We start from the raw sequence: 24,490 nt of genomic DNA on the forward strand, positions 1-24,490 counted from the left end.
TTCTTATCAAGTGGATATTTTTCGACAGAATTTAGCCAGGGACAACCCTTTTGTTGCTGTGAGTTCTTTTACATGTGCTGAGTGCACAATGCACACGGGACCTCGGTTTATTGTCTCATCCAAATGACAATTGGTCTCCCCAGGCAGAGCGCGTCACTACACTGAAATCACCACCCATTTTTTTTTGTGTATTTTTTTCTGCCTGCAGTTTTATTTGTTTTCCTATCAAAGTGGATATTTTTCGACAGAATTTAGCCAGGGACAACCCTTTTGTTGCTGTGGGTTCTTTTACATGTGCTGCTGAGTGCATGATGCACACGGGACCTCGGTCTACTGTCTCATCCGAATGACAATTATGACATGTGACAAGACAAGAATGAAGGAGGTCAGAGGCGGGCAGAGGGGAATTTAGTGGTGAAGCAGGTGAGTCAGGCAGACAGACAGTGGAAGGAGACGATGGTGACTGAGCAGTGGAGGACAGCGGGAAGGAAGGGAAAGGTGCGGGAGTTGAGACAGGTGTGGGAGGAGGAGTAGGAAGCAGAGCACAGGTGTTGACACAGCTTACAATGCCCAAGATTCAACTTAACGGGGCCACAATCTATGAAATCACAACATAGCGGAATTTCCAATCTCTATGGAAAGTTGCACAGTTTGGTGTTGATGTAACTTTTTGTAAGTGAATGGAATCCAAACAATCAATCAATAACACTTTATAAATCCACATGGAAATTAACTTGTGCAATCACAGGTTCTATTTAAACACAAACATAAAGTGATCATTGCACACCGTTAAAAGAGATCAAAACTCGTCAGATAAGATTAAAGCCTGCAAAAACACTGTGTCACCACTGAGTACATCACCACCATTCAATGGTACACAGGGGAATTCCAGAAACAAAGAGATATGGACCGACTGACAAAAGAAAACAGAAACAAAATGAACCAAACCAATACACCCTCTTGCTTTTCAACAATAACAAATCCAACAGCACAGCATTCCGGGTCTCTCTTTTTTTTTTTTTTTTCTTTTTTTAAACAGCCCTTCTCAACTTTAAAGGACTTGCAAAAAATGTTAAAATACCATTAGACACTTCAAACTGCACCAATGACAAAAAGAAAAAAAGAAAACACATGCAGAAAGAAACAAAAACTCAGGCAGCTACAAGATGTGTTTCAAAAGCTCATGACTCTCATCTAAAAGACACATGAAAATGCTGAGGACAATTACATGAAATCTGGCATTCATGTACTTTGCCTTCTGGATGATGACTCCCACCCCAGAATGGCAAAGACCTAACATTAAGAAGAACATCAGTGATCTTTGGTTGTTAAAACTGTCGAACACTCACAAAGATGGGTAGTCGGGGAGGGGGGGGGCAGTCAGGAGGGGAGGGGGGAAGGGGAGGGGAGGGGGGAGGGATTCTCAGGACTAACCATGGACAACAGTAGGGGTGAAGGAGATTCAAAGACACTGCCGCATGCTGTGGAAGGCTGGTGCACCCCACCAGTCAAGAAACCACCACCAGCGCCATGGGCTGCTGAGGACCGGCTGAAGACTGACTGCCAGTGCCTTGGACATCTCCACTTCCAAGCATTTACACAGTTCTAACTGAACACCAGCATGGCAAAACCATCAAGGAAATGCAGTGCCAACACTTTGGACACATGAACCAAAAGCAAGCCAGATTCAACATCAGAAAATGATTTGTGTCCATCTTAATTTGACACCAATGTGGAGAGGACGCCAATCTGGAGGTGATCCTGCCAATTGTTAAACTCTATTGTCACTTGAATGTTGAGAATGGACTCTATCTCTTTGTGCCAGAAACACAGCTGTCAGCCCAAGCAGGGGAAGCAACACAAGTCTCTCTTTCCGAGGAAATAAAGTCAAACATATGATCTCATCACCGAAGACAAACTTCTTTTCTTCTAAAGTTCTCAATGCCACATCCACCAAATCTCTTTACTCTATCATGTCAAATCTTCTTGATACTGCAAAAAAGACTCCTCTTCCTTCTGCCTGCACTTTATCTGAACTCCCCAATGTCTTCCCCTCTTTCTTTTTCGACAAAGTCCAAAATATTTGTACAAGCTTGGACCAGACGCCTTTCCAACTTGCTCATCCTGATCCTCAATTCAACAGCACTCCTCTCCATTCCTTCAATCCATTGACTGAAACATAACTGAATGAAATCCTCAAAGAGATGACAATATGATCCTGTGAACCAGCCTCTGTCTTTTCCCAGTGTGTCTCACAGCTTCTCCCCACAATCACCAATATTGTCAACTCATCTCTTCTTACTGGAATGTTTCCATCCACTTTCAAAGCTGCAATCGTCCGGCCTCTTCTGAAGGAACCCAACCTTGATCAAGTTGATGCAAACACTTTGAAAATTTATCGACCAGTTTCTAACCTTCCTTTCCTGTCCAAAATCCTTGAAAAATCTGTCCGCCTTTGACATGATAGACCATTCAATCTTTCTTTCCTGTCTTCATTTTACATTTGCCATCAATGGCACTGTTCTCAACTGGTTCAAATCTTATCTCACTGATTGATTCCAGTCTGTCATCGTCGATGATTTCCACGCCTGAACCTGTTAAAAACAAACACGGAGTCCCACAGGGATCTGTTTTAGACCCAGTTCTCTTCACATTGTATAATGCTCCTCTCACTGAAATTATCAACCACCACAATGTTAGTCATCATTCCTATGCTGATGACACTCAACTTCAGAAAAGTGATACCCCTGAAAAATTGTCCACACTCTTGCAAGAAACATTTGAATGCTTTCTGGACATTCAAAACTGGATGACTCTAAATAAGTAACAATTGAACGCAGACAAAACTGAAGCAATTATCATAGGAACTAAACAAAAACTCTCTTCCATCACAACTGACACAATCTAACTTGGAAGAACATCCATCCCTCTTTCCACTTCAGTCAGGAACCTCAGCGTTGTCCTTGACAACACATTGTCCATGCTAAAATTTATCAGTCAGACATGTCAATCCTGCTACTGTCAATTGCGACGCTTCAGCTCCATTTGGAATAATATCTGTCCACCGATGCAACATCTAGACTTGTCGTTTCTCTCATTCTCTCTCGCCTTGACTACTGTAACTCTCTATTGTCTGGTTTGCCTGCTTCATCCATGAAGTCCCTTCAGCGCACACAAAATTCTGCTGCCCAACTCGTCCTCAGAAAGAAAAGATCTGAGCACATCACTCCTATTTTGCAACATCTACATTGGCTCCCTGTCTCACACAGAATAAAGTATAAGATCAACACTACATGTTATAAATATATTCACAAATCTGCCCCTTCCTATTTTTGTGGCTGCCTTCACCTCTACACTCCATCTCGCTTCCTACGATCGGCTTCGGATCAACTCTGTTTACGCATACCCAGATTCAAACACTCCACTGTTGGACGCCATTCTTTCTCTGTCTCTGGACCTTGCATATGGGATGAACTTCCTCTTTCGCCTCATCAGTTCTCAAAAACTCAGCTCTTTCAAGTCTGGCCTTAAAAGCCACCTCTTCACAAGATAGCCTCCCTCCCCTGCCTCTTCCTTGTCTTCAGTTTCTTCAGTTTTAGAGTTATCCATATGAGAAAATGACTGGCGTGAAAGCGCTTAGATTTGCCTCTGCACAAGATTCAGCACAAAATAAATCCTATCATTATTATTAAGGAAAGCATGGGCTGCCTGTCAGCTGGTGAACCCCAGCACCAACTTGTTCCATAAGAACGTGGAAGCAGACTTTCTCCCACAGAACCAAAGTGTCACCAGAGACTATAATGTGAACCTGCAGTGGTAACGCTGCTGAAAAACAGCATTGCTAAGCTGTACACAAGATAACAGCAACTATTTCTGAACACCTCCCATCCACCTGCCTACCCTCTGTGCTCCAGACCCAGCTCCTCCTTACTTTTGATTCCTCAACTCCAAGAAACACCTGAGAAAGCGGCAACATCACTCTGACGAGGACACTGTGGATGTTGAAAACTGAACCAGAAGCAGCCATTCCATTGCAACAATTCGGTGGACTCTGCCAGGTAAAAAAAATAAAATAAAATAAAAAAAAAAGGAGGGAGGGGTTAAAAGATATTCTGACAATTTTTTCCAACAGAGGTCATGAACTTTTTGAAACACCCTTGTATAACTACATTCAAGAAAAGAAAATCAAACCAAAACATTGGAATGAACTGCAGTTTTGTTCTTCTCGTGACTGCCTTTAAAGACCCAGCGAAAATCTTCAAAACAACTCGGCACTCAGCTACCTGGCCATGGCGATGACCAGTGAAAGATGGAAGGTTTCCAGAGCTTTCAGGGCCTCAGGGTGAATCACACTGTAAGATTCTCTGCCACCACCACCTGGGAAACAACCCCAAAGGCCTGCTGGTCATCAACACTGACCTGTAGTCACTACAAGTGGAGACAACCACCAAGCAAAACACACACACACACACACACACACACACACACACACACACATAACCACACGCACACACACACATAACCACACGCACACACACACACACACACACACATAACCACACACACACATAACCACACACACACACACATAACCACACGCACATACACATATAACCACACACATGCACACATACACACGTAATCACACACACACACACACACACACATAACCACACACACACAATCACACACACACACACACACACACACACACACACACACAGAGGATGCCAAGTCTTTCAAATCTGCTCCGTTCCAACTGGAGAATAAAAAAGAGCAAAAACAAAGCAAAAAAAAACAAAAAAACAAAACAAACACAGCAAACACCTGAAAAGCTGCTTTCAGAAGTTTACATGCTTCTGCATATTTTGCAACTAATTGTTACCCCTTGTCACAATGGCTTGGGTCATACCAGATTATAGCATTAACCCTGTGCACAGGGAGTACAATACGAATTTCACACACAGAAATCAACATGTGACTGAAGAGTGATCAATACAATGAAACACAATAAAATGCACTGCAATACGAAACACAGTTTCACTCAGTTCTTTTTTTGTTTTGCTTTTTTTTTCTTCTTCTTCTTTTTTGCATTTATGGGCTGAACTGCCAATACTGACTCAATGACTTTAAGTAAAGTTTCTGAGTATTTCCTTCATTCTGGGTCAAAACTGAAAGATTTGACATCAGCTTTGCTACCATGAAACAGGCAAGGTTGTTGGGTTTTTTGTTTGTTTGTTTTTTTTTTTTGTTTTTGTTTTGTTTTTTTAAAAAAGGTTCTTGGATGTATGTAACCCTTAGCTTGTGACTGAACCAAAAGTCTGATTTTTACAAAAATGCAAAGTATGTATGGCAAACTGTCATGCTAAAATGCACCATGACCTTGACCTTTCAACTGGACAGAAAATATGGCTGCATGAGTCAAAGTGCATGGATGACAATGGACATATATATATAAATATATGTCACAGGCGCATGTATGCTTCTCTTTCATGGCTTCTCACCCATGTCAAAACAGGCTTTGACAGACAGTGTTGTGTCAAAATACACTCTGACAGACAAACTGACAACACCGCCTCCCCCCCCCTCCCCACCCTCCCACTACCCAATTTTACACCTCCCTCCTTCCCCATGCTATCTGAAAGGCGTCACATCACACACACATACATACACACACACACCCACCCACAAAAAAAAACCCTTAAATTTTCTTTAAGCATGCTGATCATACAATTTCAACCGCAAATCATCTACACACTAATCTTATCATTTATAGGTGATTTCTGAATTCATAATAATTTCAGACTTTTAAGATTAATCAAATATCAAATGTGACCTGCTCTTTATACGGCAATCTGCAGTAGATCCATGAACCTCCAGTGAGCTGGCCCTTGATCTGATTACGCACACATGTAAAGTTTGTAGATCAAAGCATGTAGATCACATCACTTGAAATGTCAATTCGACCGGCGCCATAGCTGAATGGTTAAAGCGTTGGACTTTCGATCTGAGGGTCCCAGGTTCGAATCACGGTGACGGCGCCTGGTGGGTAAAGGCTGGAGATTTTTACGATCTCCCAGGTCAACATATGTGCAGACCTGCCAGTGCCTGAACCCCCTTCGTGTGTATACGCAAGCAGAAGATCAAATACGCACGTTAAAGATCCTGTAATCCATGTCAGCGTTCGGTGGGTTATGGAAACAAGAACACACTCAGCATGCACACCCCCGAAAGCAGAGTATGGCTGCCTACATGGCGGGGTAAAAACGGTCATACACGTGAAAGCCCACTCGCGTATATACGAGTGAACGTGGGAGTTGAAGCCCATGAACGCAGAAGAAGAAGAAATGTCAATTCTTTGTTGCTTCTTAACATCTGTGCAGACCTCATAATATTGAAACACACTATGTAAACACGCAGATACAGAACCCACTATGATTTGTCGGCAAACTTGGGGAATATCAATTATAGTTTGAATGTAAATAGGATTTGTTTGCAAGTAAAAGTAACGGAGATTTGCATGCAAAAAGTTATCACCAGGATTCGAACCAAAGACCATCAGGGGTTGACAGTTCAACATTCCACCCACTCAGCTGCTGCACCCATCAGCGATTCACTGACTCCCCTCCATCAAATTTTGTGAAAGTAACATCAGTTTACCACCTACAATTTTCTGTGAAAATAACATCAGTTAAACACCTGCAATTTTCTGTGAAAACGACATCAATTAACCACCTACAATTTTCTCTGAAAATAACCCTAATTAAGCATAAAATGAATGCTAAAACCTGTTGAAAAAAAAAAAGGAAAGCAGAGATTAGAACAGCTCATCCTGGTGGCAGCAGGGGGCGTATCATCAATCTACAGTGGGACACATCTGTTGCTTGATAATCACTCATAAAATGGCTGTTGGCACAGGTGGTGACATAAACGAAATGGCCCCTCATGTCATCAATGAATACAATCAATCATGACCTCAACCATCGGCAGACAGGGGTGTGGCTGGGTGAAGAGGCATATAATAAAATAAAAAAAATGCCTCGGGTTTTTTTTGGGGGGGTGGGAGGGGTGGGGGGTACGGGCGACTCTCCGTTCCACTGACTACTTCTAAAAACATTTCTTGAATCAGACATTTTCAAACAAAACAATCAAACGTTCCTCCAAAAAAATCTTAGATTAGATCTCCCGCAATTCTGTTCTCTCTTTTTTTAATTTCTGACCTTCGCTTTCAAGCATTACATATGGCAACCTTCACTTTCAAACTACATATGACCATCATGTCTGTAATTTCATAACTGGGGATAATGTAAAACAATTCTGAAGTTATTTTCACCTTTTCTTCTACAGGACACCTTAACACTTAGACCTGTCTATGGAGAAGGGGCTTGGGGAGAAATGGAGGAAAGTTGTGATGCATAATATATATATATATTTGAAAATGAAGAAAAAGATTCAAATTCAATTAAACTTTTTTTCTTTTTGTTTTGTAAAGAGCATGAGTGATCAACCTACAGAGTTGGCAGTACATGAGTGAGTGTATATATTTATGAATAAATAATTCAACTTTTAAAAGAGAGAGAGAGAGAGAGAGAGAGAGAGAGAGAGAGAGAGAGAGAGAGAGAGAGAGAGAGAGAGAGAGAAACATAGAGAGAAAAAGAGAGGAGATTTCGCAGAAATTGTTTTTGTTGTTGTTGTTGTTTGTTGGTTGTTGTTTTCCCATGCTTTTGTAACTGGCTCGCTAGGTTGGGGAAACTTGTCACTTGTGTAGGAAACCGTGACAGGAAAGGATATCTTGAAAACGTTATACAATAATAATAATAATAATAATAATAATTCAACTTGGAAAAATCACACACACACGCACACACACAGAACCAACACACAAACTTTTACACACGCTCACATGTGTGCACACACACACACAAACACACATGCAAGCACTTACAAACACATGCATACACACACACACACACACACACACACACAATCACACACACACACACTCAATCACACACACACAACAAAACACAGACATATGTGCACATGATATACATGTATGTTTACACTTGCTGTTACACGCACAGCTTGTTGCACTCCTTTTGGCACATGTGATGGTGCTGGTGCTTATATACCTGGCCAACCACACACACACGCACACAGTCACACACACACACACACACATGCATACACATAGACACAGACACAGACAAAGTGACATACACGCTCACTCATGCTCACACACATTTACTTCTTCAGCGACTTGCATTTGCGGTAATGTAATTACCCCCATGCATATCATCTGTAAATGTGAACAGCTGAAAACATTTCTACCTCATTTGTTTACAAAATCTGCAGTTCCATCTGTTTCCATTGCAAAAATGTTATGTGACGATAAACTTATATTTCAAACATAAATGTTTGAAATAATTTCACAATTTAATCAGGATCCCCATTCGCTCTTTGATGTAATTATACCAGACTTGTTAGTGTGGTTATGTGACGATAAACTTATATTTCAAACATAAATGTTTGAAATAATTTCACAATTTAATCAGCATCCCCATTCGCTCTTTGATGTAATTATACCAGACTTGTTAGTGTGGTTATGTGACGATAAACTTATATTTCAAACATAAATATTTAAAGTAATTCACTGTTTAACGCCAGACACTACAGTCAAATAACGACTTTTTTTTTCTCTCCCATTATATCTCTCTTTTTTTTGTCTACTGGGTGTATCATCACTTGTTGATCACAAAAAAAAGTGTTCTTAGATTTCTGTGAATACCTGTTGCTATGGAAAGAAATCAAAATGGCCACCAAACAATTTATAAAAGAAATCGGGTTTGTGGTCCATGTGGTGCATGCAGACACTTTTTGTTATGTGGACTTGATACACAATGACATTATCTTCATTTTCATGTAAGATTGTGTTGATTCTTCAATTATTGTACTTTTTATGAATTTTTTTAATTTTGGGTATTGCAAAATCCTCAAAATTTACAATGGGTAAAAAGATTGGAACTGCTATGCATTAAAACCCAGAGAATATTTTCAAACATACTCGTGAAAAAACTTCAATAACATGTCATAAAACAATCATGCAAAGTCTCATGGTTGTAAGTTTACTCATCATTGAGCAAGTCCAAGGTATGTTGTCAAGGCCAGAAACTTGACGACTTGCGTCAAAACTGAACAGAAAATTATTAATAAACACTTTCGTGATTCAGCAAACAATCTTTATTGGCAATTTTTTCATTGTTAAAGACATCTTTACAGTGGAAAAAGTTATGCATTTGATAGAAGAGCTGTTCAAGAATCAAAATCCATCAAAAACCCAAATCTTGAAAAATCATCATTTTGGTCTCTTTTGCCCTGCCGTGTGCCCCCTTAACTCACTCAGTACAGCCAGTCCTCTCTTCTCCTCTACACAGACCCCTCGGATGTCCAGTGGGTGTCTGAATGACCCAACCTTTCGCTTCCGTCGTCAGAATTGTGGTATTCTTCGTCAACATTCACCTCTTCAGTATAAGAGCCTTCCTCTTGCAATATTTTGATGATGGTAATTGGGGTGAAACGCTGTTAACGTCGTCTCTTTCGCCGTTCGTATGGAGAGAGTTATTTGGGAGCCCCACTGGCTCTTTGCTGTAACTTTCCAACTGACTTGTTTGTTGTTTGTCTGTTTGCTTTTCAACGCATATATGATTCCTATGAATATATACACATTTTTATGCAAACACACACACAACCATGCAAACACACATAACTACACACACACTGTGTGTGTGTGTGTGTCTGTCTGTCTGACTGTGTCTGAATGTGTGTGTGTGCATGTGCAGGCTGAGCAAGTCACCATGAAACTGGGAGACACTGAAAGAGCGAAAAAGCAAGAGGGGGCTGAAAGAGAAGAGAGAGAGAGACTAACATAACAAAGTCACCACCATGAAGGCCTTCTCACAGGTGACCGACCCCACAAGAAAATGCATCAGAAACCAGCCAACCAAACACCTGACCCGAGGCACACACCCCACCTCACAATGGGACTGTTGTATTTTCTCCACTGTTCTCTTGTGTGTGTTAACTGGAGACTTGTATTAAATATATAGAGAGAGAGAGAGAGAGAGTTTTTGTTGGACTGAACTTGAGAAGAGACATCCATGGGTTTTCATTGAGAACTCTTAATTCGTGGAGTTACCAGTCTGGTTTGTCGTCGTGGGGGTGGTTACACACGATCACTGAGATACAGAGAGAGACAGTGAGAGTGAAAAAGAGTGATGTGTACATAGACAACTGAAAGAATATTTAGAACATGATAACTTTACATAGTAGAAAACATCATGTAAGGTCAGAAAGATGATGTAAAAAATAGCATTACATCACCTGTTATAAGTGTAGTCTGTGACCAAGCTGCTGGGTGGCAGCGGAAATTCAGATTTTTTTTTTGTTTTTTGTTTTTTTGTTTAACAAAATAGGTGTTGGTTTTCAACTTTGTTTTATTCATTTTAGATATATATATATATATATATATATGCTCACCAACATCTCTGGGAGAAGGCCCATGCAGGCCATAGATCCATAGTTCACAGGGATCAGCAGCTGTGCAATTCTACGGATACTGCGTCCCTACTGGTGAAGCAGTGGCTTAACTCCTAAAACTTAAACTCTTAAACCATAAGGAAGGGGAACTTACTTCTTCAGTACATGTATTTCTGGATGTGGAGCGATGGCCTAGAGGTAACACGTCCACCTAGGAAACGAGGGAATCTGAGCGCACTGGTTCGAATCACGGCTCAGCCGCCGATATTTTCTCCCCCTCCACGAGACCTTCAGTGGTGTTCTGGACGCTAGTCGTTCAGATGAGACGATAAACCGAGGTCCTGTGTGCAGCATGCACTTAGAGCGCGTAAAAGAACCCACGGCAACAAAAGGGTTGTTCCTGGCAAAATTCTGTAGAAAAATCCACTTCGATAGGGCCCCAGGGCTGAACGGTGACATGCCCAATTAGGAAGCCGGTGTCTTGGGTGCCAGTCCCACATAAACTGACCAATGTCTTTAATCTGCCCTCCAGCAGATCTCGAGTGGTGGTCCAGGTGTCAGTGATTTGAGGCCCCATGTGCAGTAGGCACTCACCGGTACATGAACAAGAACCTACCACAACAAAAGGGTTCTGTTGGGAAAATTCAAGAGAAAAACCCACTCTGAATCGGACTGGAAAACAAGTACAATTGCAGACAGGAAAAAAAAAACAAAAAAAAAAACATGTGGTGCTGCATTCTGGTTAAGCGCTCTCTCTCGGGAGAGAACTTTTGAGAAGGCAACGCAAATTTCACGCCAATAACTCTGTTAGGACAAAAGTAATACAATGCAATACTATTCACCTGAATGAAGGCACAAACATACATAATTATAAAATGATAATAGGCACAATGAAGAGTGTTGCACTTTTACCCTAAATGACCCTGATTCAGTCCCCAGAGAAACTGGTGAGGTGAGAGTAGAGTGGGGTGGTACAAGGTGGAGATTTTACCAGTTCTATGCCAACAGTTTGTCACACCTGCCAGGACCCTAACCCTCTTCATGCGTGTTCATATAATATCATTATGCGTGTACATCTTCTTCTTATTCTTATTCTTATTCTTCTTTGTTTGTGGGCTGCAACTTCCACCTTCATTCGTTTGTACACGAGTGGGCTTTTACGTGCATGACCAGTTTTACCCCGCCATGGAGGCAGCCATACTCTGTTTTTGGGGATGCGTGTAGATCAACTAGTACTCCTGTTGATCCCTTACTCCATGTCACTGTCAGTGTTTGGTGGGTTAGGAGAGCCTGAACATAATCAGTGTAACCCAACTTAAGAAAATGAGCGTACCACACTTGGTGTGTGTTTGTGTGTTTGGAGGGGGTGGGAGGGCGTGATTGGTGAGGTTTTTTGTTTGTTTTAGTTGTTTGTTTTTTTTGTGTGGGTTTTTTGACAATCAGAATTTACACACACACACACACACACACACACACATTTTGCCCTTCCCGGACCTGTTACTAGTGTTAGACAGGGGGAAGACAAAACTGCTGCTTGCCATCCAGTGACCATGCTTTCATTAAATCAAACATGTCATCACCCACACGTGTCATGCATGGCATGCACTGACTGTTAAGGCAAAACTGTGTCACTGTGTGCAAGTGAAAACAAAATTCTTCGTTGTTTTAATTCAAGGTTCTGTAATAAACAATAGTGGGTTTTTTTCCTCTTTTTAAAATTTTTTTACAGGTCTGACAAACTGTCAGTCTATGTCTGGAATTAACCACTTCTGACAACGCAGACAACCCTACTGGCAGATGTGCCGATAAAAAGATCTACAGTGAAAGATATCACATTATCAGGATGCGAACAGACCGGCAGAAGTACAGAATGGTATATATGGACTAATGACAGGCAGACAGACTGCATTACAGGCTGAAACACGGACAGACCAGACCAGACAAGGCAAACGTGGGTAATACAATAGATAAGCAACTTAGCAAGTACACGCATTTATTCTCTTTTTCTTTTTTCTTTTTTTCTTTTAAAAAAAAATTATTTGATTTCATGTACAGCCCTCACCTTAAAGGACCAAAATGGGAGAAGCAATCTGTAAACAACAACAACAAAATCTTGAACACATTAAAAACATGTCTCACTACAAGCAACCTCCCTTCTGCCTGATCATCCCCTTCTCTATTCCATCCTCCACTGCCACCCCATTGCATTCAGTGCAGAGCAAAAGGAAAAAAAAAATATATATATATCATAACTCAACAGACTGCCTGAAAAGAAAATCATGTAAAAACTACAATTCTGTATTTTGTCTTCCTTTCCAGTGTTACAAAACGTAAACGCAACCCACGCCATATGCACAAGCAAAAATGCACAGACAGATAAACAGACAGACAGTGAAAGAGAGAGTGAGATGGACTTTTGCACAGCTCCCTGCAACAAAGACAGGCTGGTCGACTGATGAAAAGACAAACAGACCTGCCAACAGACAGGTCGAAATGCAGGCTGGAACAGTGTGAGAGATTCACAGACACACCCTGACATACTCAGATGACAGGCTCAACGGTATTGTGAGACACTGGGTCAGACAGACAGGCACTCAAACTGACTGACTGACTAACAGACAGACAGACATATCTACCCCAGCAGACAGACTGAAGAACAGGTGGATCAATAAAAAGAAACAAGCCTGGTTAAAAAAAACATAATAAAATGAAATAATAATAAATGATAGGAAAAAATATATGTAAAAATGTGAAAGGCCTTGTTGCACAACACCTGCTGCATTGATTGGCAGGAGCCAGCTTATTTTGAGTCATCCACCCACACCACCCTTGCACCCGATCCACACCCCGGCCCTTCACACTTCTTCCCGGTCCTCTTCCTGCCCCCACCCTCTTTCCTCCTCCCACACTCTCCTTTCACCCCCACCCCCACCCCGCCAACCCCCTTTTGCAATCAATGAAGCTGATGACCACGGCTTCTATTTTCCACAAGCCAGCACCAGGCCTGCGTGCCGCCGCTTTCTTCCAGATGCTGGGACAACCGACTATATCAGTATGCCACGCCAGCTTCCCCACCACAACTGTAGCTTCCGCTGCTGTGGCGCCCCGTGTTGTCTTGAGGGTCGGTCGCTGTGTCCCACCTGTTCATTAACACGAAGCCTGTTTCTTTTCTTTTTTCCTTTTTTTTTTTTTTTCTTCTTCTCTGGCTGGCATCGTGACTGTGAGACAGCAGCAATCAATAGGCTGGTTTCTCCCGTGTGTCTGCTTGTGTGACTCCTCATCTCAGTGATGCTTGGTACCAAATTTGTCGATCCTTTTTATGAATTTATATCTATGCCTACACACACGTGCATGCAAGCATACACACACCCTAATGTGGAAGCGCCACACACACACACACACACACACACACACGCTTTTGTTTACTGAGCAGCACTTGATCGCTTCACCAAACTCATCGTGGTGTATCCCCCATTTATCTCTGCCCCCACCCCTACCCCCACCCCCCAACCACAACACCTCTCTTCCCCTGTTACCATTCCATCCCCTTCATCTTCATTCTGATCACACACACACACACACACACACACACACACACCTCCCCCTCAAATCCTCCACTTTATTTTCCTCCCTTTCTTCTGCCCTCTCTGCCGCATTCTTTCATGATATTCTCTATGTTGAACTGCTTCAATTTTAACAGCATGGTACATGTGTTGAGTTCATGTCATGTTGCACACCCATGAAGAAGCTACCATGGCGATTAAAAGTGTGACCAACCTCACCCTGTTTCAACAGTCTTGGTGTGTGTGTGTGTGTGTGTGTGTGTGTGTGTGTGTGTGTGTGTGTGTGTGTCTGTGTCTGTGTCTGTGTCTGTGTGTGTGTCTGAGTCTCTCTGTGTGTGTGCGCACTCACGCACATTATGTGTGGACATATAGTGATACACTCTCTCTATGCGTGTGTGTGCGTATGTGAACAGTACATGCACAAATATGCATTCATATACATATGCACATACACAACATGTGTGTATGTATGAATGCATGTATCTGCACACGTGGTGGCACATATCGCCATGTCCACACATGCTCACATCCAGCCTTTGACCTAATGTTGACAGGGGAAGGGTTAAGTTCACAGCATTTCAAACAATATGCAGAACCATCCACAAACGTCGCAGAGTGACAAAGCCGGACAAGTAGCATGACTGACTGATCTGTACTCTGGCATCCTATGACCTGGGACACTTAGTGCCTGAAACCAGTAAAATCCCCCGGATGCTGTCAGTATTACTGTCTCTTCAAACAACACTGTCACTGATCTGAGCAAGGGTAACGCATGAAACTTAAAAAAATAATCAAAACTGAACAACAAATACCATGTGAAGCATTGTACATATATTGCATTGTGTATTTCTGTGGGTCTCGTTTTGAGCTTCATGTATTCATTTTAAGAAATTACAAAAACTTCATAAAGAAAATTAAATAGCAAAGCATTTGTTCTAAAATGGATCTGGCTGTGCATTCAAATGGTTAGGTATGTTCATCCCTTTCACAAAAAGCACACTAACATATGTATGTGCATATATCACATGTGCATGTACACACAAACACACACACACACACACACACACACACACACACACACACACACACACACACACACACACACATGTGATACATCAGTTGCACACATGCTAATAATATGGAAATTACTTACAGTGAAATCTTTTCCACTGCATCTTCAAATTTCTGAAAAAACAAACAAAAACAAAACAAAACATCATTCACTGATTTAGAACACAATATAATCACACACACACACACACACACACACACACACACACACTCACACACGATGACTTTAGAAAGATGGATACTAAAATCATTTATAGATTATAAGAAACTGGTGGAGAGGAAAGAAATCATTACAATTATCACATTGTTATATTTTTTAATCAATTTGTTCACTACCAAATTATGACTTTATTACCCAGTCATCCCATTCTTCCAAGCCACAACAGCCAGGTTTAGAATTAGCTCCAATCACGACATGAATATAGCAATAACACCATATTTCCATTATTGAGTAATACATGTTCACACACACACACACACACACACACACACACTCACACAGAAAGAGAGAGAGAGAGATACACACACACATACATATATATATATATATATATATATATACATACATACATACATATATATATTTAATACTTTCAAAAATTTGGCTACTTCTGGCAGAGGTATGCACCCTTATAACTTAAGAATACTAAACAGAAGATTTTATATTCAATTGTGAATTATCAAACAGATGCTAACAATCAATGTGACAATCTGTAACAATGAAAAGTAAAATGACAGTCAAAACGTTTCTTTTCTTTTCTTTCTTTTCTTTTTTTGTTGTTGTTTGTTTGTTGTTGTTGCTTCTTGACATTTCTGACAAATTCTGTGGCCTTACAAGAAGTGTATTGTCATATTAATTAGAACTGTGGAAAGAACTGTATTTTTTCCTTCTAAATTTTAGTACTGATAAAGTAATTCCAAAGAAAATGAAGTCAAAGTTTAACAAACAAATAAACAAACACACACACACACACACACACCATTCTTATGAAAACATGTATTTGTTGGTCTACATGTCATATTACATCTATCAAACTTTACTGAAACATCTTTCATACATTTTCAATTTAGTATATATTTCCAAAATCAGCATCAGAATCTATGTGTGCATGTGTTTGTGTGTGTGCTTGTGTGTGTGTGTGTGTGTGTGCATGTATGTGTGTGTGTGTGTGTGAGAGAGAGAGACAGAGAAAGAGTGTGTGTGTTATAAGCAAGCACTGTCTGATGTTTCTCCAATAACCGCTCGATCCTTGTAAAGTTGTATACAATCATTTCTGTTATTTGTGCCTTTTCTTCTTTTTAATCCTTTTTTTATAATCTTTTTTTAATATCGTTTTCCCCAAACAAAAGAACTGAAAATTTGGGATCCTTTCGAAAGTTCGTTGAGACGAATAAACACGACAGTGTCAACCATGGATAAAAACAATGCGAGAGAAATGGTGTGCAACTAAAAAACGTAAAATTCAACACATTGCTCTAACCTCCTAAACAAATCAGAGTAACTCACTTCTTGCTCGTTCTCACTGTCACCACCAGCGAGTTCGTCTTGAGTTGTAGCAGGAGCAGCCGCCATGGCTTCGGCTGTTCGAAAGATGTGCTGGCTTTGCGCACACAAGACTCAAATTGCGCTTCCAGCACTATTATAGTGTCGCACGATCGAACTCATGACATCAACAGATGAAATGCCACTGGATGTCAGTCTGACGAGGAAAAACACTAACGGCCTTCAAAACACACTGTCTCGGGTCTGCACACACACACGCGCACACACTTATACACGTCGCTGGCTGGACAAGACATTGGCAACCGTACGTACGGCCCGTACTTCCGTCACGCTTGGACAAATAGTGGTCATAGCAAGACAAGGGACAGCACTCTTGTGTATGTTGCCGGCAGTATCAGGGAGACGGTTGAATGTCTGTGTGCGTGCGAACGTGAGAACAGCCTCGAATGTCTTGTATTTTTTTATGTTCGGTAGTTGGCACTCAAGCGACAGTCAGAATAAAGAAAGAAAAAAAATCTTTCGATCTGTTGTGTATCTCCGCAGACCATGAGTCATCCAGAGAAGACACACGCGCGAGTGCTTCAGTCTAAAATCACTATCATCGACAGGCGTGAAAACCAAATATGGAACGAACACACACAGGGAGGAGAAATAATTCTGAATTATTTCTAAGGATCGCCATTACTATCATCATCATCATTTTTTTTTTTTTTTTTTTTCCATTATTTTCATTATCATAATATTCAGTGACCAAGACTGAAGCACCAAAAAGATCGTAGCATTATCAAATTAATGAGGATTTACAATGAAACATTCCAGACCGCAGTGTCTGGAGGACTGAATAAAAAAATAAAAAATCTATCAGCTGAAAGAAATCAATATAGACCGCTAGGTTTAACGTGATTATTTACTTCAATCTCTGAAAGGACGTTCGGGTCAATTCAACTGAGTTGCCTCCCCGCATAGTATCAGCTCCAGTGAAGTGAAAGTTGACTTTTTGCGACATGAACACTGACAAATACACTGAGTTTCAAGATGTCACTTCTTCTTCCTTCATCTCGAGTCATCGCGGTTTTCAGCCGGGGTTTTGAAGGTGTAAGTGTTGCACAATATCTGCTTTGAAGACAAGGGTGCGGGGGAGAGTCACTCGGCCCGTCCGTCAGTCGACGGAGTCAGTGCGTGACCATCAGGCTGTGCTTAAAGACCATGCATTGAGCTGATACTGAATTGACCAGGCTCGGTGTTAAAGACCCACCAGTACGGGTTTCCAGTGAGTGGCCAACTGAATGCGACAGAAAAGATGAGCAAATCAGTGTCGGATATCATAGTTCAAGTTAGGCCGGCCTAGTATTCCCTAAATACTGACAAATCAGTAGCACACGGCGGCAGGCGGATCAGCCGTGTGCGCACTGCCGTGCACACCGCACCGGCACACTCACAGCCAGCACTGACTCCGCCAGTCAGTGGCACACTGACGAACACACACACACACACACACTAAACACACTGACACCGACACCCACACACACACACACACACACACACACACACCGATATGCACGCACATACATTGACCGGCCCCGGGCTGACACCGTGACAGTGCCCGAACGCAACTGAGCCGCGGCACCACCGTTACTGAGCACACACTCAGTGCCGGTCACTGACACACTGACACATGCACTGACACAGATATATATATATATATACTGCCACGGATTTGCCGCGAGAGGGGCCCGGGCGGGCGGAAAAGTACGTGTTACTCAGTCTGATGTGCCCAGAGAGAGAGAGAGAAGAAATTTGCGCAATGTTGGTTTGGAAATGATACCAGGAATAACTTCGTTCAAGTTTGATTTGCAAACCGAGATCATGCTCCACTGGCCTTTTATGCCAGACTTACGGCCTTCCCTCTCCGCCGGTCTCTGTACGTCTTTCTTTCTCAGTGTGAGGCGATCAATGGCGTGATGGTCTTGCACCTGAGGCCGGGTTTAGGGTAAGTATTTATACTCTTTTACTTTTCTTAAGATTTCCGATTTTCCCAGATGTAGACCGCTCGTGATAAGAGGTTCGCCCATTATAAGAACTGCGAACGGTTGGTCAGTGACTGCCGGGTGCCTCAGCGGTGCAGTCTGTCATGCGTCGGATCATCTAAATATGCAACGAGTGGTCCAGGCTGAAAGTCATCACAACTGATGCACTGACGGGATAAATTTACACTGGGTGAAAGTGTAAAATGGGGGAGAGGAGGGTGGAGGTGGGTTCATATGTTGTTCCGGCTTCAGTTCCCTGTGCCGCGCAGCATTTCAACCATGGAGCTCAATAAACTGACATAATGGGTGTAAGTACTCAGTATGGTGTGTTCAGTCGCGCCCGGGGTAGTAAGACTGAGTCAGTCATAGCAAGTTCTGATGTGTCCGTGCGCGCACACGCGTGTGTGTATGTGGGATGTGTCTGTGAACTTGAATAGGTTCAGTTACACTGACGCGCTCGACTCGCAGGGACATTTCAACTGAGGTAATGGGAATGAGAATGGTGGCCATGCAAGTGTTCGTCAGGGAAGTCTAGTAGCAACTGGTACACCTATGTGTACGTGCGCGCGGCGCGCGCCAACGTGCGTTCGCCGGTGTGTGTGTGTGTGTGTGTCTGTCTGTCTCTGTCTTTGAGTAGGTATACGCGCACTCGAACTCGGCCGACATGTAACAGTACAGTGCAGGGCGTGAATGGCCCGCAAAGCCGAATAATCGTGAACTGAAAATGGGTGGGAAATTTCGCTCAACGAGAGAGTGAACTGAATTCACTGACCATCAGTGAAACAAACTGGCAAACAGTCACTGTGTCACCCAGTGTCACAGGTCAGTCGTGATTACTGAACGCATCACCCACATTCTCAATTTCTGCTGGTCATGGGTATCCCTGTGCGTCAAGTTTCGGCGAAGCTCCCCGGCAATGACGATAATTATATGTCTGCCCATTTCTTTCACTGTCTGCCTCGTCTCCTTTTCCCCTGCATTGTTCCTTGAAGAATGGTCTTGGAAAGCCCATCGGATCTTGTCACGTGGCCATATCCGGCGTCTTATCCCTAACACCACCCCCACTTTTTTTTCTTTTCTTTTTTTAACCACTGTAGCCAGTAGTAGTATAATCAGTAGCGTAAGCAGCACTGACTTGAAGTTACGTATCTTGTCAATGGAGAGAGTTACCGCTCAGTCTTTACTACTTGTTAATCCGGCAGTAGTAGTAGTATAGCTGAGGTCTTCTGAGTTATGCCTACTAACGTGCTGTCTGGTGGCTTTTCGGACTCCAATTCTTCATTTGTTAGTGTGGTGTTTGCAGGAGATGCCAAGGGGTCCCCTGAACGTAGCATCTCATTTCCACTGCTTGGATCCACTCTGGTTGAGGCTCTGTTGAAAATCGAGAGAACGTGTGCATGCAGGACTGAAGATGATTGAGACTATGTTGTAAGTGGAGTCCAGACTAAACTTGCATGCTTACAAGAAAATTGAACGTGTGCATGCAGGACTGAGCCGTCGTGTTCAGCTTTGTTTTGAGACTGACGTTCTTGTCTCTCCATGTGAAATTCAGTCTTGCCAGTGCTGTTGCAGTCGTTAGGCCAGAGAGAGAGAGAGAGAGAGAGAGTAATTTTTACCTGTTCTTTCCAGCCCCCAGTCGCTATCCAAGATGCAGTAGGGGGTGTTTGGGGGTATTTACCTTATCAAGATGCTAGGGTCGTACAATGAATGGGGTTGGTAGGAGTGGGGTATTCAACCACTGAAAAGGAAACGGGGCAACCTTATTTCGGGGTGGAGAAAAGGCGGAGAGTCCGGCGGGGAGGGGGGCGGGGAGGGGGGCGGGGAGAGGGCCGGGAGGACAGAGCATGAGTGTTGGGGAGAAAAAGCAAGAATAACAATATCAGACGGGGTGAGGGTGCCAGTGAGATGGTGTGGGGGGTTCTTTCACATACAGGTGACAGGTGACAGGCCGTCAATATCATAAGAAACGATGGCTTACTGACACTCGGAAGGAGCAGAAACTGAAACCAGACTCAGAAAAGAATGAATGGCAGTGGAAAAGAAGAAGAAATAAGAAGAAGAAGGAGGAGTAAAGAGAGCAGAAAGACGCACTAGAGAGGACAGACTCTTTTAAGTGTGTGTGTGTGTGTGTGTGTGTGTGTGTGTGTGTGTTTGAGGGTGTTGGCTCCGGTTAGAGGTCAAGGACACTGATTTCTATGATTTTTTCACTCAGTCCAGTGAGTCTTGGACGTCTCTCTCTCTCTCTCTATACTGTACATATATATATATATATATATATATATATATATATGTGTGTGTGTGTGTGTGTGTGTGTGTGTGTGTGTTTCACGAACAATAATTATACTAACTGAAAGTCGGGAAAATTTATCGACTCTACAGTCGATCAGTTACCCGAACCGAGTCATCCTTCAGTTCGTGGCATCTAACAGCTTACCCCTTCATGCACATTGATTGGCGACTGTATCAACACAAAAGTCCTTTGGTAGGTGGGGCCTGGGGAAGATTTTGCACGAACAAATCTCAGCAGGCAACAGCTGTCAGTTTAGCTCGGTGCCGGTTAGATCTGACGTGGGGGTCCGGGGTGGAGTGGAGGCTGATCTGCCGCCGCCGGGTGTTTCTCGTCAGGATTAACAGAGTTGCCTTTCCCAGAAGAAGACAACAAGTAAAGAGGGGGGGGGGGGGGGGGGGGGGGAAGGAGGGGGGGCACATTTTGTTACTCCCATATTAATTTTCAGTTCGTCACCGGGTCCCCGAAAGGGAAACAGTAAAACAAGACAAGAAAATCTGATTATTTTATCACTGAATACAGCATGCGCATTGTAACGTGACGGTTCAGTCGATGTCCAAATGGTAGTTTGGCATTTGCAACACAATACATATAATACATATAGGCCGGTCAGTAGGGGAGAGTGAGAGGAGAAACTTTTAAACGGGGCCGGGAGACTCATGATCGGCCGAGAGAGATCGTCGAGAGAACGTACACTGAAACGGCGAAATTTTAGATTCAAGATGTTTCTTTCCATCCAGGCCTGAGCTACACTGAAAATTAAACAGACAAATAAATAGAAATAAAAGAAAAAGAAACGCACGAGAATGAAGAGAGAAAATTCACTGTATAATAATAATAATAATAATGGATACTTATATAGCACACTATCCAGAAATCTGCTCTAGGTGCTTTACAAAAACGCTTTTGATAACATAAAACATTATATCTATGTTACATACACACACCAAAATGTGACCACACACACACACACACGCACGCACGCACGTACGCGCACACACACACGCACGCACGCACACACACACACACACTGCATACATACATTTTAACATACATGTGTATCTAACAGCTACCCTAACAAATACGCACACATAGGCAGGCACAAACTTACATAAACACACGCACACACAATACACATTCATATACATGCATGTAGTTGTGGACCTGCCACAATTGAACTTATTGCTGAGGGAAAAGGTGAGTTTTGAGACGAGATTTAAAAGATGCGAGGGAATCAGAGTGACGGAGGTTATCAGGGAGCTTGTTCCACGTCTTTGGCGATTGAAAAGAAAACGATCTGTGTCCATAGGTCTTACTTCTGACGTGAGGTATCCTGAGAAGTCGAGTATCAGAGGAAGAACGGAGCTGGCGAGACGGGGTATAGATATGGATGAGTTCAGAAAGATACTTGGGGCCAGATCCGTTGACTGCAGAAAAGGTCAGAGTGGATAGCTTATAGTCTATTCGATCAGAAACAGGCAACCAGTGGAGAGACTGAAGGAGAGGAGAAACATGGTCAAATGTATCAAAAGAGACGGAGGAAGCTCGAAGAGAGAGAGAGAGAGAGAGAGAGGGGAAACGAAAGTTTATTCAATAAGGCCATGGCCTCATTAATTTGAAGGGGTGATTACATACTTTGTAAGAATAGATTTGCATAAGGATATAATCTTACAACATGGATGCTCAAACAATAAAGCTCTGTTCTGCCGTTTACCAATAGTCATGAAACTCCGTCGTTTTAATGACTTATAGATGAATATGGCAACTTAAAAGATTTGAAAAAAAACGTTATCATTTGTAGAAGACAGAAGTCAGTAATACTAACAGAAAATTACTTGGTCTCCTGCAGTATGAGAGAGAGAGAGACAATTCAGTTATGCAAATTAATGTATGTGACGCGGAAAGATAATGACCGAGCAATAAAAAATTGAACTGGAATAAGCATGCACATATCACAAAAAGAGTAATATAATTCACAACGCCACTTTAAACAGTTGCCGTAGCACTGAGCAACATTAGACGGGGTTCGCCAAGACTACGGAGCCAGCCGGGCGGCAGAGAGAGACGGGACGGAGAGACAGAAAGCCGCCGATGAAAGAGAGGCAGAGAGAGAGAGAGACAGATACAGAGATGACGTTATATAAGATTGATGCTGCATGCTAATCATATAATATCATATCAATATTACTGAGGCTTGCAGGCTTGACACTGAAGGCCTTTTGCCCCGGCGCTTGAAGTGGGGAAGAAAAAGAGCCCGAGTCCCCAAAAAACTTTTGATTTATGACAGATGCATTTTTCCGCCGTGTCCAACCGTGAGTGAGTGCGCAATTCTTGAAAAATCAAGAAATATGTAGGTGAGTTGAAGTATGCAAAATTCCGGCTTAAATGAATGCCGTCAAGATATTCTTTAAAAGTATTCACTGTTCCTGAGGAAACAACGTCTTGTCAGTGCCAAATTATTCCACTGAAACACTGATTTGTCAGTTACTCTCAGTTTAGTAAACTGAACTGAAGAATGTGCGGCCGCAAATCTCTCGGGATCATTGAAGTTTTTACTGAAACTTTTAACAGTTTGTAGGAATGGCCTCTTCACGGTGTAGCACTGTGTTCTCATTCAATGTAAAGAAAGGATCTATCAGAGTTCTGCTGTCATATAATCCGCCATGAGTCATTTCAGTTATACTGGGCCCGTACATCTCACCCAGTCCGGTCGACTTAGTAACCTGGCCGCTGAATTTGAAATCACCACGCAGTCTTATATACTACTGTAAACTTGGTAACTGTAGTGCTCAGTTGCAATCTACTGGTTTTCATCAGTAGTCCATATCAGCAAAGCCAATGATTCTTTTAGTAAATCTTCGAGTCACGGCAGTTGAACATTTTCAACCGATAGTACTGTCCTGATACTATGTCAGTTTCACTACTGAAGCCCAGTATTCCAAACAACAATCCCGGCCATAAGTATTCCAAGACTGGCCTGACTAATGACTTAAATAATGGCACCATACACATACAAGTGTATGCACACATACATGAAAATATATGACAGCCAGTATTTTTATGATCACTGAGGACTGAGAATAAAAGAGAGGGACTCGAAGGGGAAGGACTAGGTGTCGCGGCGCGCGCGCGCGCGCGTGTGTGTGTCAGTGTGTGTGTGCGGTGTGTGTGGTGAGAGAGAGAGAGAGAGAGAGGGGCAGAGAGAGACAGATCGACAGTTTGAAATTTTCAGTTCCAATGTGCGGGGATCAATTGCAACTGACCAACTCAGATACAGTCCGAGTCTGCATAGTCAAGCCTCGATGAGTTTGAAAACTTCCAAAACAATGATTCGGGGAAGTAGCAATACGACTGGTCAAATAACAAACAACATCAGTCTAAGTTACTAAGCTATGCAATACCAGACGAACAAAAATGACTGTCTTGGGGAAAAAGAAGAAGAAGAAGAAAGAACATGTGAAGCGGTCGTGAGCAGACGACGCACCTCACTTTGATGGTCACT

General features: G+C 42.5%; 1 protein-coding gene across 1 annotated transcript in view; it reads right to left on the reverse strand.

Annotated features, from left to right (window-relative positions):
* The window catches only part of LOC143294847 (tetratricopeptide repeat protein 39B-like), a 57,917-nt gene extending 40,928 nt beyond the window's left edge, over positions 1-16,989 (reverse strand). The window contains exons 1-2 of the mRNA XM_076606354.1: positions 16,678-16,989; positions 15,253-15,284 (exon numbers count right to left, since the gene is read on the reverse strand). Of these exons, the coding sequence (XP_076462469.1) occupies positions 15,253-15,284; positions 16,678-16,743 (98 nt within the window). The 5' untranslated portion in view covers positions 16,744-16,989. The remainder of the gene's footprint in view (positions 1-15,252; positions 15,285-16,677) is intronic.
* Positions 16,990-24,490: the final 7,501 nt, after the last annotated feature.

Source organism: Babylonia areolata, chromosome 20 (assembly GCF_041734735.1).
Source record: "Babylonia areolata isolate BAREFJ2019XMU chromosome 20, ASM4173473v1, whole genome shotgun sequence".
NCBI classification, from domain to species: domain Eukaryota; kingdom Metazoa; phylum Mollusca; class Gastropoda; order Neogastropoda; family Buccinidae; genus Babylonia; species Babylonia areolata.